Source organism: Nicotiana tabacum, chromosome 14 (genome assembly GCF_000715075.1).
Source record: "Nicotiana tabacum cultivar K326 chromosome 14, ASM71507v2, whole genome shotgun sequence".
NCBI classification, from domain to species: Eukaryota; Viridiplantae; Streptophyta; class Magnoliopsida; order Solanales; family Solanaceae; genus Nicotiana; species Nicotiana tabacum.
Genome location: NC_134093.1, coordinates 61,663,120 through 61,678,936, shown reverse-complemented (window position 1 = coordinate 61,678,936; position 15,817 = coordinate 61,663,120). Strand labels below are relative to the sequence as shown.

General features: G+C 36.9%; 1 protein-coding gene across 8 annotated transcripts in view; it reads right to left on the bottom strand.

The window, feature by feature from the left end:
* The window catches only part of LOC107770686 (eIF-2-alpha kinase GCN2), a 71,721-nt gene that overhangs the window by 46,907 nt on the left and 8,997 nt on the right, over nucleotides 1-15,817 (bottom strand). For all 8 annotated transcript variants that reach the window (XR_012698677.1, XR_012698678.1, XM_075229598.1 and 5 more), the window contains 12 exons: nucleotides 15,545-15,682; nucleotides 15,174-15,260; nucleotides 14,953-15,039; nucleotides 14,735-14,849; nucleotides 13,537-13,654; nucleotides 8,417-8,471; nucleotides 8,144-8,313; nucleotides 3,911-4,095; nucleotides 2,823-2,968; nucleotides 2,487-2,736; nucleotides 1,226-1,508; nucleotides 1,002-1,104 (listed from right to left, as the gene is read on the bottom strand). Coding sequence is in view for 6 of the 8 variants with exons in the window: in XM_075229598.1 (XP_075085699.1) it covers nucleotides 1,002-1,104; nucleotides 1,226-1,508; nucleotides 2,487-2,736; nucleotides 2,823-2,968; nucleotides 3,911-4,095; nucleotides 8,144-8,313; nucleotides 8,417-8,471; nucleotides 13,537-13,654; nucleotides 14,735-14,849; nucleotides 14,953-15,039; nucleotides 15,174-15,260; nucleotides 15,545-15,682 (1,737 nt within the window). In the remaining 2 variants the exon portion in view is untranslated. The remainder of the gene's footprint in view (nucleotides 1-1,001; nucleotides 1,105-1,225; nucleotides 1,509-2,486; nucleotides 2,737-2,822; nucleotides 2,969-3,910; nucleotides 4,096-8,143; nucleotides 8,314-8,416; nucleotides 8,472-13,536; nucleotides 13,655-14,734; nucleotides 14,850-14,952; nucleotides 15,040-15,173; nucleotides 15,261-15,544; nucleotides 15,683-15,817) is intronic.

The following is a 15,817-nucleotide window of genomic DNA, read 5'->3' as shown; positions in this document are numbered from 1 at the left end:
ATAGACCTTCCAGGAATTCTTATTTGCGTTGAATGAGGAGTCTTAGTATCTGGGTTTAATTTTCTTTTTTCCTCCTTTTTTTTTTTGTGTGTGTGTGTGTGGGGAGGGGAGGGAGGAAGAGGAGTTGGGGGTTAAGATTCAAAAGTGCATAGCCACTAGCCACATAAGATTATGCACTGAATAGAATTGTTGGACAAGTTAAAACAGCAAAACATCAGAAAGCAAATCATAAACAAATGTATTTAATGCTTAACCTGGCATGAAGCACAAAAATAAGACAGATGATAAGCAATTCAAAGCAAGAGCAGGGGAAAACATGTGACATAAATAAAGAACAAAAACCGCAATATAAAATTTTAGTGATGAACTCAAACTGCCATTATTTACAGAACAGCCCTAAAAAGGTGACTACAAACTAAGTAATTATAATTCAAGAGTATATACAAGTCAATATATAAGAAACAGAGTTTTAAGAGTTCACAACAACTACAAAAAGTACGCCTCAATGCAAACTAGTTGGAGTCAGATATATGACTCCTCTATATCTATTCCACTTATATCTATACGGTTTAAGAGTTCACAACAGCTATATGCGTATAATAGACCCTTGTGGTCCGGCCCTTCCCGCACATAGCGGGAGCTTAGTGCACTGGGCTGCCCTTTTAATAATTTGTCTTTCAAGATAAATTATGTGTTCTATACAAGTAAGGATTCTCTAAATCGGAGATTTATCCCTACTCTGCAATACATGTCTCTAATCAAATTAAGAAGGCTCCTGGAATATTGAACCTAATGTGAGTGCACTAACAACAAATAAACCTTGACCCCAACTAGTTGATATCGTCTATAAGGCTACTTTGCTTCCAAAAGTATTAAGACTTTCGAGGTAAAAAACAAATACCTCTACAATTTCTAAGAGAGGTGAACGTAGGCAAGAGAAGCAACAACTATTGAATACAGTTCCAAAAATTATGAAATCAGTCAGAGAGCTGATAAGGTACCCGATTGGCAATTATCCATTTCACAAAAGGAAGTCGAAGTTCATGGCAAAGCTCAACCACGTCTCCTCCATGAGTCAAAAGCTTAACAGCACTTCTTTCTCGACTGAATGAGCAAAAATTTAAAAATTTAAATACATAGAGAAGGCCAGAAGGGTAAGATTATATCAAGTTAATGGGCAGGATTATATCAAGTTAATGAGTAGGAAAACCAGTGAAATTGACACCTATTCGCCTGTGGACATTCACCAAGCATTCGCATGGGTATGATCCCCAAATGCTTTGCACAATGTCGCCTGAATACTTCTGTGGAAATCTCGACGACATTATCGCGTCTCTCAGTCTGTAGATCAGTGAACAGAATACATGAGGTATCCCTTCCAATCACCTTCGAACTTTCAAGATTCGTGTTATGGCCTTTTGTGTTTAACGTGTCTTCATTGAAAATGGCATTTACAATTTTATCATAAACACCAGTGTCATCTGAAATGTGAACTGTCCTAAGAATATCTGCAAGTGCAGGAAAAGAGAAACTTACTCAACAAAGATAGCAACCTACTAAACCAAGGAGAGTTTTAACCCAGTCCGTGGTCTATACAGAAACAGTTTTGGATCAACTTAAAAGGAAAAAAAAGTGAAAGCTGGAAATACGGGAAACCTGGACTTCATAATAAAAACATATAAAACTGACCACAAAGTGTAACTGGGTTAAAAATAAATAAATAAAAATATAACTGGTCATGCCTTATCCTAATAGCTTTACAGGCTAAATCTCAAACAGATAGTATAGCAGGACACACGTAGAGAAAGATAATAATTGAATAGGAATTGATTGATACAATTACGAACATCAATTAGTAATCCCCTTCTCATGCTCATACGGTATTTAAGCAGTAGTCTAAAAATACTTTCAATCGCCTTTTTTTAGCTCAATGTGCTTAGATTGTTAAGAAACAACAACTATGCGTCAGTCCCAAACAAGTTGTGGTCGGTTGTATGAATCCTCACTTCTTTCTTTAAGCTCAACTTGTATCATTATCATACAAAAAATAAAATAAAAGTGAAAGTGAAAAAGAAGTTGAGTATATATATATATAATAGTAATAATAATAATGATGACATTAGAAGTTCTCTAACAAGTTTAAAACCTATTCCCAACTAGAAGGTATCACCTATATTGGTCGTTTTCTTTCACTATGCCCTATCTTTAGCTAAGTTTGCATTAATTAGATTAATTTCTTGTCTTCCAAAACACTTGTCATTTCACTCCCACTTTACATACAATCTCCAATCATTTCTTTTACTGCAACTCCTTATATGAGTGTACTTACAAAAAGCAAGCCAAGGGATATCTCCTTAAACAATAGCATAGCATAACTCCGCTGTTCCTTTGTTTTATCTGATTCCAGATCTGAACTCTATTTACTTAGCAAAAAGTCATAGGGGGTGGAAATAAAACAGTTATAACTAGATATCTCAACTACTTACTATCCAACATCTCATACTCCATTCGAGGAGGAAAGTCATTTTGAAGAAGTTCGACGGCTGATGGACGGTCAGACGGACTTGGGGTCATTAAGCGCCTTAACAAGGATGCCTGCTCTGGAAATTCGGCAGCCCAAGCAGGAGGAACCTCTCCTTTTTGTTTTAAATCAGAAAGAACAATATGTCGCTCCATTGCAGTGTCAAAAGGATGCCACAACTCGAAGAAAACAACTCCTAAGCTGTACATATCAGCCTGAGGACTATGGAGTCAGAAGCAAACTAGCATAGAAGAACTTTTTGTTGTGATCAAGCAAAACACTGAAAGTAACAAAATGTTACCTTCTCATTGATCTTGGGCCACCTTTGTTCTATTTCAGGTGCAGTATAGAAATATGTACCAACTTGGCCAGTGCCATCAACAGAAACTCCTATCATCTCGGCAGCATCTACATCCTGGTCCAGCTGCTCTAGTTTCAAGAATTTGGCTGAAATTTTCAATTATAAATACGCCATATGTTTAAATTCAGGTTCCTTCAACCAGGCAAAACAGAGGAAAGCATCCCGCATTCATGCAGCCCGTTCAAAAAATAATCCAGAATATAAATTAAAACAATAGAGACATCGTTAATTTATCTTACATACTGAACATAAAAGACACCCGCTATACATGGCAAAAAATAACCAGGACACTGTTGGAAAAATATATTCTATGTTCAAACATGGATTTTCGAATTAGGAGAAAAGTTAGTTGTATCTCCCAGTGATTGAAAAGTAGCTTTACATCCATGTTCAAACACCCTCTATACATGGCAAAAGATAACCAGGACACTGTAGGAAAAATATATTCCATGTTCAAACATGGATTTTTGAATTAGGAGAAAAGTTAGTTGTATCTCCCAGTGACCGAAAAGTAGCTTTACATCCAATTATAATCTTATGTGAAAATGTATAAAGTGCAAAGCTCCCAATGCCTTATATTCTAGAAAATTTCAGGCTTTCCCCTTGGGATTTGAGAATAAAGAACAAAAACAAAACCTGGACACTCTTCACTTTACTCACATGTTTACACACAAATTTCTCTCAGTCCTTTTGGCTTCTTCAGCTCGGACAGTAAGAGTTTCCCCAGAGAAAAATTTTATTTCAAAGTCAATCTTACATAAGACATGATTGTAAGTGTATTATCTGGTGCCAATGAAAAGTGATAATACATTATCGGGTTGCTCAGTAATTAAAAATATTCGCTTAATCCTTGTATCATATTTCTAGTTCTGTAATACACTGCTTTAGGAAATTCCTTTTGCTTCTTGATTAAAGAGGATAGATGCTTCAACCATTGCCGTATATAACATGAAAGCAAAAGATAAATACCTCAGTAAAGACAAAAGAGAAACACTTTTACAAGTTAAAAATATGAAGCAAATTCTTACCTAGACCAAAATCCCCGATTTTAATGTCGTTGCGAGCGTCAAAAAATATATTATTAGGTGTCAAGTCACGATGAATAATGCCTTGTCCATGGATATGTGCCAAGCCTTCTACAATTTGGCGAAACAAATGCCATGCAAGTTCCTTGTCTAAATTGCTATATGATTCAAACATTTGACGGAGCGTCCTTCAAAAACATAAATAAAGTCAGTTCGTTCTGGCTGGGGAGAAAAGAATGAGGACAGGTGGAGAGAAAGAAAAAAGAAGTAGAGTAATAGTAATTTCCCTTGTTTGGTAAGGAGAAAATAAGGGAGAAAGATAACTAAAGGTGCGGCTTTTTCAGCCCCTTCAACATTGAATAAGGAGGAATTATATTTACTACCTATCCGGCCATAGAAAACAATCGGGCATATATGATAAATATTTCAGTTGAGTAAATCAATGAATTTCTCCCTCCCCTTCATGTTATCAAAAATAGTATTGGATTAAAAAACCAAACTTATTACGTTGACTTTCGAATTTCAATATTGCCAGCATTATATCGAAGGCTAAAATTATCAGAAAACTACACTGTCGGAGGAGGAAGATGTTAGATAATTATGTGATATATATATATATATATATATATATATATATATATATATATATATAAAATAAAAAAAATTAGTCCTAGTCCCCCGCCGAAAAAGTCGTCGTGCTTCAATTCCGGCGACCTTTTTAGGGCTGATATGCGTTCCATTTTTTTCCTTTGGTGTTGTGCAAAATCCAACAACACCACAAGGTTCTCAAGAGAGAGGCGACCAAACCCCAGAAAAACTCTCCGGAAAATACCATTCACACGCCTCCACGCGCCTGTCGGAGATCTGCTTCCGGCGGCCAGTATATCCCATGCGCCGGCGCGTGAGGCCTGTTGCGGCCAGATTTTGAAAAACTTTCTATAGGACAGTGTGATCGCCTTGCAATTTTGAGCCTACCCATCCTATTTAAACCAAATTCCGACCATTTTTATATTTTTCCGACATGAACAGTGAGTTTTCCGGCGTGAACAGTGGTTTCCAGAAAATTTTCTGGTTTTTCCGGCGTAAACATTATAATGTCATTCGTATCAGAAGCCTTTGACTCACAATCCGTTGGATCCAATGCATTGAATCCAATCCAGATGGTTTCTTTATCGGAAAATATAGAGTTCCTTCAGTACAAAGCATATAAACAGACATCTTTTGAGATTGCTACTGGTGTTCAAACAGGTAATAGCGTTACTTGTGTCTCGCAATCATCTTCTCCCAGTAATTGGGTTATTGATTCAAGAACTTCTAATCATATTTCTAGTATAAATCTGCTTTCACTACTATTTCCTATTCTCAATCTCTTCCAACGGTCACAATGGCCAATGGGTCTCAAACCGTGGCAACCGGAATAGGTCAAGCAAGTCCACTTCCTTCTTTACCTTTGAATTCAGTTCTTTATGTTCCTGATAGTCCTTTTAATCTCATATCGGTTAGTCGCTTTGCCAAATCACTTAAATGTTCTGTTTTATTTCTTGATGACCTTGTTTATACAGGAACACAGTACGAGACGGATCATTGGTACCGGGCGTGAATCAAATGGACTTTATTAACTTATCCTTACTAAATCACATGAACCCACATCAACAGCTTGTTCTGTTACTGATTCACCAGATTTATTACATAAACGGTTCGGACATCCCAGTTTATCAAAACTTCAAAAAATAGTACCAAGTTTGTCTCACTTGTCCACTCTAGAGTGTGAGTCATGCCAGCTCATTAAGCATAGTCGCTCCCATTTCCCTCGGCGTCGTGATAATTGAGCCGAGTCACATATCACTTTAGTCCATTCAGATGTTTGGGGTCCTAGTCGGGTCAGTTCTACCTTGAGATTCCGCTAATTTGTTAGTTTCATTACTGATTATTCCAGGTGCACTTGGATATTCATGATGAAAAATCGATCTAAGTTATTTTCTATTTTTCAGAGCTTCCACGCTAAAATCCAAAATCTATTTGGGGTTTCTATCCGCACATTCCGTAGTGATAATGCCCCAGAGTATTTGTCTTCTCCATTTCAGCAGTTTATGAACTCTCAAGAGATCATTCATCAAATATCTAGTCCATACACAATTCTAACAAAATGGGGTAGCGGAAAGGAAGAATAGGCATCTCATTGAGACTGCTCGTACCCTACTCATACAATCTCAGGTTTCGTTGCGTATTAGGGGGATTGCAGTTCTTACATCTTGTTATCTTATTAATCGTATGCAATCCTCAACTATCCAAAATCAAATTCCATTCTCTGTGTTGTTTCCTCACTCATCCTTGTTCTCTCTTTCACCTCGTGTCTTTAGGAGCACATGTTTTATTCATAACCTTACTCTAGGAAAAGATAAGTTAGCTCCCCGAGCTCTTAAGTGTGTATTTCTAGGTTACTCGAGAACGCAAAAAGAGTATCAATGCTACTCACCTGACCTCCACCGGTGCCTTATGTCTGCTGATGTAACCTTCTTTGAAACTCATCCACATTTCACATGCCTAGGTGGTCATTTAGACATTTCTGAGGTGCTACCAGTTCCATCTTTTGGAGATTCAATTACTATTTCCCCTTCACCTTCCTCCACGGCTCCATCACCTAATGCCCCAACTCTAGCTCTAGCTCCAGCCCCACCACTTATAGCTCCTCCTACATTCTCAACCACAACCGTTGAAAAATCTAGTGTTGCTCATCCTAGATCCCCAGCCATAGGAACACCACTCTTGACTTATTGTCGTCGTCCGCTTCCAACATCAGGCCCAGATGATTCACGTCTTGCACCTAACCTTGCTCCTACTGCGGACGTGTCTCTTCTTCGTCCGTCGATTGCATTTCGAAAATGTATACGGTCCACACTTAATCCTAATCCACATTATGTCGGTTTAAGTTATCATTGTTTGTCACCACCGCATTATGCTTTTGTACCTTCTTTGTCCTCTGTTTCCATCCCTAACTCTACAGGTCACTATCTCATCCAGGATGGCGACAGGTTATGGTTGACGAGATGTCTGCTTTACATATGAGTGATACTTGGGAGCTTGTTCCTCTTCCTTCAGGTAAATCTATTGTTGGTTGTTGTTGGGTTTATGCAGTCAAAGTTGGTCCGGATGGCCAGGTTGATAGACTTAAGGCCTGTCTTGTTGCCAAAGGATATACTCAGATATTTGGGCTCGATTACAGTGATACTTTCTCTCCCATGGTTGTTGTTCACCATTGGGGCATGACAAGCAATGGCCTGATTGTAGTACGGAAAAGAGAAAGCAAATCTCCTTCTGCCACATAGAAGGGCTATTGATTAATGGTCTGTAGATTCACTTGGTTATCACTGTCTTTCAAAGACATTCTATCCTCGTGGATGGTGCTCTGTCTAACACAGAAAAGGTAGGAAGCTGGAGGAAAATCCCTAATAAAATAACTTGATTATAGATTGAACGGAATAGGAAAACTTTATTAGGGGAATGACTCATCCTGCTTATTTACAACCTATTCTTCTCATTTACTGGATTGCTGGTTATAGGGGAAACGTTCATATTTTGTGTTGTTTCTTAGATGCATAGAGAATGCAGAGTAAGTCGTTTGCAGCATTTGTTAATTCTCTGGCTTTAAGTTATAACTTGATTTTACTTTCCCAGTTTTGTACGTAGATTTGTTTATTCTCTGGCTTTAAGCTGCAACTTATTTCTATTTTCCCACGTTTTTCGTGACATTACGAGCATGACACTTGTGAGGCCAATTTTATCTTGTTTAGCCAGAGCTTGCACGTACCATAGGCAAAAAAGGCAGAGCTTAACTAAAATGAGGAAGTGGCTTGATTTCTTCAAGAAACATTAAGAACCCCAGAGCAAGGATAAGAAAAGGCAGGAGACATGTTAAATCCTGCAAATGGAGGACAAGCAACAGTGCAACACCATCTAGTTTAGAAGAAAGGAGACACAGCGGAGGATAATGAGTACTGGATGATTGGCTGAAAGTTCATAAAAGAACAAATGAGTTAAGGTATTAAGGAAGATCATAAATAAAACGGAAAGCATCGAGTTTCCCAATTTTTTCTCCCTTTAATCCTGGGTAGGCTCTCTTACCTTTTGAAATTTTTTTGGGTGGTTTTTGACATAAGTGGCTCTCTTTCTTTTAAAAAGAAAGAAAGTGGAGAGGGGATGCAGAAATTCCAACAGGTAAGAAAAAAGAGGGAGAACCTTGGGCAGTATTCCATTTGGATATATAGGTAAGTCAGCTCGAGCTTATTCTCCTGTCCAAGGTGGTCCGACATACTTCCATCCACATAGGTGAAACTAGAGCTCACAACAGTTCTGGAACCGCAGCTGGAATCATCGCAAGATAGAGTGATGCCTGTTTCAAACCATGCCTGATATAATTCAAGTATTAGATTTTAAACATTGTAAAACAAAGGGGCACCTTGAACTCAAAAAATGACTTTGAAATGCTCCCACAAGATTTATATCACATACCTGGTAATAGCGAACAACATGCTGATGCTGCAACCGCGAAAGTGTGGCAACTTCCCTATAACATGGAAGAAGAAAGTTCTTGAAGTAACACAATGTCAAGTATCTAGGAAATCATAAAGATTCTGCTTTATGTAGTCATAAAAACAACTCCATAGCAAGCCGACGAAGTCTTTGCTGACATATAGAGCATGTAACGGGTAATGACGAATATTGTCAATGGAAAACATGAACCCCCACAGAAAAAGAGTGTGACACATGAATTGATGAAACACTATTCTCAGTGCGATTGAGATAGGAAAGCATTAAAGAGAGCTCAATCACATAGCCAAATAAAGGCGAAAAGAAAATGCTGAGACCAGAAATACAGCAAAAGAGATATAAGAGAAGGTAGAGAAACATCAAAAAAAGCTTATGTGAACATGCAGAGGGAAGAAGACACAAAATCAGAATAAGGCCAAGAGGAAAGAAAGAAAAAAAAATATATATATATATATATATATATATATATATATATATATATATATATATATATATATATATATATATATATATATATGAGGGTAAATCTGGTAAAATCACATGGTTCTTCATGATTGCGAAATCATCTCATCGATAATCCCTTTCCAAAGGGTAATGGATAGGAAAGTCTGAATTGGGCTCATTGCTAGTATTGCACAAATTATACATCAAGAAGCAGAATATTTCTTTTTCCTCATCTCCAAGCCAACAAGTCACAGCCAAAATATCAAGTTTACCATGAAGAGGAGACTATGTACTCCCTCCGTTAACATTGTGAACACATAAACTGGAACGGAGGGAGTAACAAACTTTCGCTTGCAAATATATGGGAAACAAATGAAAAATTGCTGGAAGCCTAGGTTGTACCAAAGAGAAGAAAGAGATGGAGAGGGGTGTGTGTGTAAACATGGAACTGAAGGGTATAACCAAGATGGAAAAAAAATCAGCATAGCAGGAGACATGTAGGTTATAGGAGGAATAGTCTCAGAAATGCTGAATTAGGTAATGCCACCTAGTCGCTTTGTATAAGCATTATTAAGCTGCATAAGATTAAAAGCCAACCAATACAAAAGAAAAAACAGACAGTTAAGAAGTAAAAAATGCATCAGGAATTCCTTTTTCTCCAGCAATGGCTATTGATTCGGAATGCAGCACAAAATTTTGCCAGGATATCTGGAATGAAAATATTTATAACGGAAGGACAAAAGATCTTTAAAGTTTCAAATGGATACCTACTATATCTGTAGCTAATCAACTTCTAATTCTAGCATTGAACGGGAAGGTTCAGAACTTAATTTGTTAAAAGAAACAAGAATTCTGCAGCATCTAGGAAAGAACGGACATGAAGAAAACTGGTCTCGCTTAATACCCCTAATATTGAAGTAATGTGTCGAACTGCAGAAATGAAAATTTAAGTTTTGAGGGAACAACATTTTTTTTCTTTTTAGCTTCTCACAAGGAAAATCATATTATGTTCTTACGAATATAACAGCACAATACATATGCCTTTTGAGATTAGGATGTCAATAAGAATCTGATATAATATTGTCTTGGATATTTTACTTTCTCAAACAAGCACCACAAATTGTCTTTTTGGCAAAAGCTAATTTATGATGTGACATTATTAGTCATACACAAAAAAAAAACAAATCCATGTAAAATATGTATAAAACAATACTATTCAATTATAGTGGCAGTACTCAAATTTTTCCTCATCTCTATGAGTGACTCACCCTCATGTAATATTTTTATAGATTGACATGGTAGTCGAATATTAAAAATTTTGCATATTTATGCTCAATTTGACTAAGTGGAGACTGAGCCCTCTAATTGTATTTTCTTTAAAATACATACTTTCCAAGTATATGATGAAATGCACGAAAATGATTTGAAGTATTTTGTACCTTGTGCATGTGGGGACGAGCATGTGCTTGCGTCTCTAAGTTAGGAAATTATGAAATGATATGTTGACCATGCAAATTACGTTTTTTGGACTACTTTATGTTTTTATGAAGTTACCCGTTTCCAAAGTGATTTTTGACATATATCAACATGTTTATGCTAAAGTTTAAGATGATTATGTTTAAGGGAATGCCTTATGCTTTTGATGGCCCGAAGCCTTATGATTATATGTAATTATGTTTCTAGGAGATATTATAGACATCTGAGTTGGATGTTCGCCTTTCTTTTGAAGGGGTCTTTCACACCATAACCACACATACAGGTGTGGAATTACTTTATTTTGATACTTCTGTGACTGATGCCTCCGTGGTTTAAAGCTCGAGTGGTTAATACCCTAGTTACTTTACTTGTAAGTCATTTGGTAGATGTCCATGCGGGTTTATTACTTGGATACCCATGTGGTAGATGCACATGGGGTTCTACCTTGAGCCACGTAATTGGATTTGGCGTACTCTTGTGGTACTATGGGTTCTAGCATCCCCGGCCTTACCATGTTGTACTGGGGTAGGTCACATACGCCATGTTGATGGATGGTTATGTTAGAGTCTTGAAGTATTCTCTCAGTTGTGTGCATTTATTTTAATCGTATGGATTTACGCTTATAGTTTTTAATGTGACCTATGATTTCAAATGTTTTTTAACCGATAAAATTGCATGTCATGTTTTCTTTAAGGCTTATCCCAACTTTTAGAAGCGGTCGATGAGACATAGTGGGTCGCAAGACTCACTCACTTTCCTTTGATCTCTAGATCCTTTAGCAGGTCCGGCAAGCCTCACATATGACTTCAACTTGTTCTAGTCGCAGCAGTTAGCCTCAACCCTCCATTCGTGGTGGCCACTCACTTACCTTTGATCCGCAGATTGTTTTGTGCTTGAAGCCCCCCTTGTTTTTTAATGCTCGAGTGGTTGTTCCCTTGTTGCTTTACTCGGAAGTCATGTTATTGATGCCCGTGCGGCTTTATTACTTGGATATCCATGTAGTTGATGCCCATTCGCGTTGACACCATAGAATTAGCTTTGACGTACCCTAGTGGTTCAGAGGCGGATCCAGGATTCGAAGGTTGCGGGTGCCGCCATATTATGCATACAATATACATGTCAGTAGTTACAAAGATAGATTAGGAATAATGGGTCGGTTCGGTTAGTTTTTGGTTAATTTGAATAGGCCTTTCATTCACAAAGCAAATAAGTTCGATTTTAGTTCAAAATTTTAACGCTTAATTTAAACACATTCTAAATAAAAATGCAAAAGAAAAATAACATTTCATGAAAGAGCGCCTCCAATATAAGTATTTGCTTAAAGAGTACCTTAACTACACTATATATTCTTTGTTTGACTAGATTAATTTACTTGTATTGTTCTTTGTTTATTTTTCCATCGTAATTGTTGACTTATATGACAATTATTTTCAAAGAAAAACCTTCAACATTCAACCTATGATATTCGACTCAAAACGACTATCAATCAAGCCATTTAATTTTTTTTCAAAACCCAATAGAAGATATTGCTCAAATTATATTCCACTATATAAATTAATATCGTCATTAAAAATAAAGAAATTATATGCTAATTAAAATCAATTCAAATTACCTATAAAAAATAATTGTTCATAAAATAAGGTATAATGATAGAAACAAAATGGGAACTGAAAGTTTAAAAAATGAAGAAGAGAGACTTAGCAAGTAATAAAAGGAAGGAAAGAACTAAAAAAGAAGGAAAAGAGGTGAGGCCCTAGGGTTCAACTGAAAATAAAGGAAATCTTAATAAGTAGAAAAAAAGAAAAATCAAAGGAGCTGCTCCAACAGGGAATCGAACTTGCATTCATGAGGCCAAGGAAAGCCTTCAAAGAGAAGGCTGAACCAATGGCACCCGCTTTCACTTTGTGACTTCTGGGTGCCACTCTATCCATTTATACGTTTCTTCACAGAGATATTACGTACACAATGAGAATTTTAGCGAAGCGAGCGGGTGCCGTGGTACCCCTAACTCATAAAGTAGATCCGCCCCTGGTGGTACTATGGGTTGCTTCCATCCCCGGCTTTACCGTGTTGTACTGTGGTAGGTCATAGAACTGTGTTGATACATCGTTATGTCAAAATCATGAAGTATACTCACTGTGTATTTATGTTAATCGTATGGATTTATGCTTATGGTTCTGAATTTGACTTATGATTTCAAATGTTTTTTACCAATAAAATTGCATGTCATGTTTTCTCTAGGACTTGTCCCAACTTTTATGCAGCGACCAATGAGACATAATGGGTTGTCATACCTTTTTTCATTTCTTTTTTTCGTTTCACTCAATTATCTTTGCTCTGCAGATTCTTTAGCAGGTATCAGCTAGCCTCACATGTGGCTTCGACTTGTTCCAGACGGATTGGTTGGCCTCCACCTCCGTTCATGGTGGTTAGGTGGTTTTACATTTGTTATCTTTTGTGTACGTGTTGCGTCTCAGCTTTTGACACTTTTAGGAGCTCCATGATGACCTTGTGGGAGTATTAGATGTAATACCTTAATGGGACGTGTATTCATGTTATGGGTCTATGCATCAAATTTTGAGAATTATTTGAGCAATGATGATGCATGATAGGTATTATCACATATGGGTTCGCCCTACCCCCTATGTTGTTGGCTGCCGGTTCCGACCCTCCAGTTTATGGTAGTGGCACTAGCCTTCCATCCTGCCAAACCCCATGCACGCCAGTCATTATGGAAACTAGATAATTGGCAAATATTCTTATTTAAAATTGCATGTTCTCCAACTTTCAGCACATCAAAGATGGTGAATTGTTACAACTGTTTCGATTATTTAAAAGAGCGACTGTAAAGTAACTAATAAAAAGTTAATCTATTTACTTTAAAAATGAATAATCTACTAATACAGTTTTTGTTCCTTGAATAAACAACAGTTCTAATTATAATACTGATACCGATTAAATCAGGTAAAATAACTCAAAAAACAAGCTGTAAGAATAACTATGGCATCTATAAAAAGGAATAAGCATGTAAATGAGCAATGACAATAACAAAGATGAAGCACAGTATTAACACTCTAGCACCAAGGTTCAACATTGAATGCTACTTAGTTTTCTGCACAAAAGTCACACTAATATCTGCCGAATCAACATCGGATACAAACCTCAATATACGGTCATTTAAAGGCAGACTCTTGTCCTTTAATCGAATCTTCTTCACTGCATATTGCCTCCCATCAAGCTTATTCTTGCACAACACAACGTGACCAAACCCACCCTGACCTAAAATGTAAATAATCAGGAAAACATATTTGTACCAGCACAAATGTGCACATGGGAAAGACTGAAGACGGTTATTAGGCATTCCAAAACGAGCTCATAAATTTGAGTGTGCAGCAATGCTGTGAATAATATTAGGATCAAGCTATCCCAAACTCGTCTCACTACAAGCCACTAACTTTTGGTCTAGGTCTAAGCGTATCCCATTTTGTATATAATAAATGAGTATGAATATCAAAAGGGACCTCGTTTCCAAGTTTATATAAGAAGAAAATTATTGCGCACACAAATTATTCTTGGTTCAGCTTAACCAGTCCTCTATACAAGGGCGAATGTCCTGCTAAATCCAGGAAAAGAGGGCTACCAACATTCTGTTTTGATATTACAAAAGAAACTGTACAACCCAGCCATACATCCACCATTACAACGTTTAAAATCTACATTAGTGAGTGTGATGCTACAAATATTACCTTATGTGTTACTGTTTCTAAATGTCTTAACTCTGAAGCTTAATCTTATGAGCACTGTTCAATATACAAATAATTTATGTGCATTTCGTATTATCATTTTGCTTTGGAGGTTTCGAACAAGACAGGCTCACGTAAATATACAAAAAGAAACATTAACTCAAGCGAGAAAATTATAACGATGAACCTGGATGAGGTCCCCTCACAAGCCTTTCAGTTAAGGATTGACAAAACATCACAAAAAGATTGGGTGTCATTCCTAGAAATCATGTCTTTTTGCAAGGTTTTTTACTTTTTGGTATACTTCTTATATACGGGCATGTTTTATGCCCTTATTTTAATGAAATTTATTACTTTATAAAAAAACGTACTAGGATGTTTATCGGGCGTTTTTATCAAAGACACCAATTGTAGAATGAGACTGCAGCAGTGCAGCAAATCGAATACATTTCTCTTTTTTCTTTTTTTCTTTTTTTAACTACCATAAAAAATAGAGGAGAACAAATTGCTTATTGTGACAGAGATTAATAGTTTATATTTTCTTCAAAATGATAGATGCATCGCTAAAGGTTAGAAATAAGGGAAAAGCACATAAGCTGGAAAAACTTTCACTCACCTAGGGGTTGGAGCTCCTCAAAGTCATTCAAATAACGAGAGTTTTGAGGAGGTGAAGAATTCTGCCCTTCAAATTCAGATGAAGCTTTCCAAAATTGTGAGAGCTTTGATGACACCTATTAAGTTCATTTGTTGGAAATTACAATACTACTGTCAACAACATGGACGTACAACTGACGCAAAAAAGAAGCCAGTCAAGAAAAAAACAATAAACTTTACCTTATGTGCTTGAAAAACACGATCAAAAGTCCCATCAAAAATTGAAGAAGGTTTGCTTGCCAAATCTTGTACACGTTTGGAGACAATCTTAAAGATAAGTCATTTTCAGAGGCAATAAAAATTTTATCAGATTTAATTGTAGTAATGACCTAGTGAATTAAATGAAGAACAAAAACTTAAGCAGAAAATCATAAAAAATAACTAGATTAAGTTGATCATACCCCAAGGTCAAAGAGCTCTGATGTTACTTCTGGCAAAGCATCAGATAGCGGTCCTTTAGCGCCGCAGGCAAGCCGAAGCAAGTGTGCCTAAAGAAGCAAAGTTTAAAGCATCTTTATAGTTAATTCGGAAAGGGATGAAATTAAAAATTGGCTTCATAAGAAGTGGAAGACAATTCAGGAGGAGAAGTTCTCTAGGCTCTTTTCATATTCTACCAACCCAAGAGCCAAATGTATTACCTCCATTCCATCCTGTCCTCTTATCATTTCTACACCAAACCAGAAAAACACTAGAAGATGCTTTAGTTTTGTTTCCAGCATTTAAAAAAAATTCACTTGTACGTTCAAAAGAATGCTAGGCTAGAGGGAGGTACCAGAATGAGGTCTTTTTCTAGAGTGTGGGGTAAATGGTCCAGGACCAGAGATCCAGAGGACACCAGTTCTGAAGGTTTAGGTTCAGTTTCCCGCTGAGCATCACCGCTGTCTGATATATTCCCTTCCAAAAAAATATTCTGTAAGAGAGTTGTGATGTTAGAGAGCACATCCTTCAAGATGGACAAAAATATCCTTAACATCGACAGTAGATCTAACAATTGAGCTAGCCACTGAAAATATAGCAAGAAATGGATAATAAAATATTGACATCA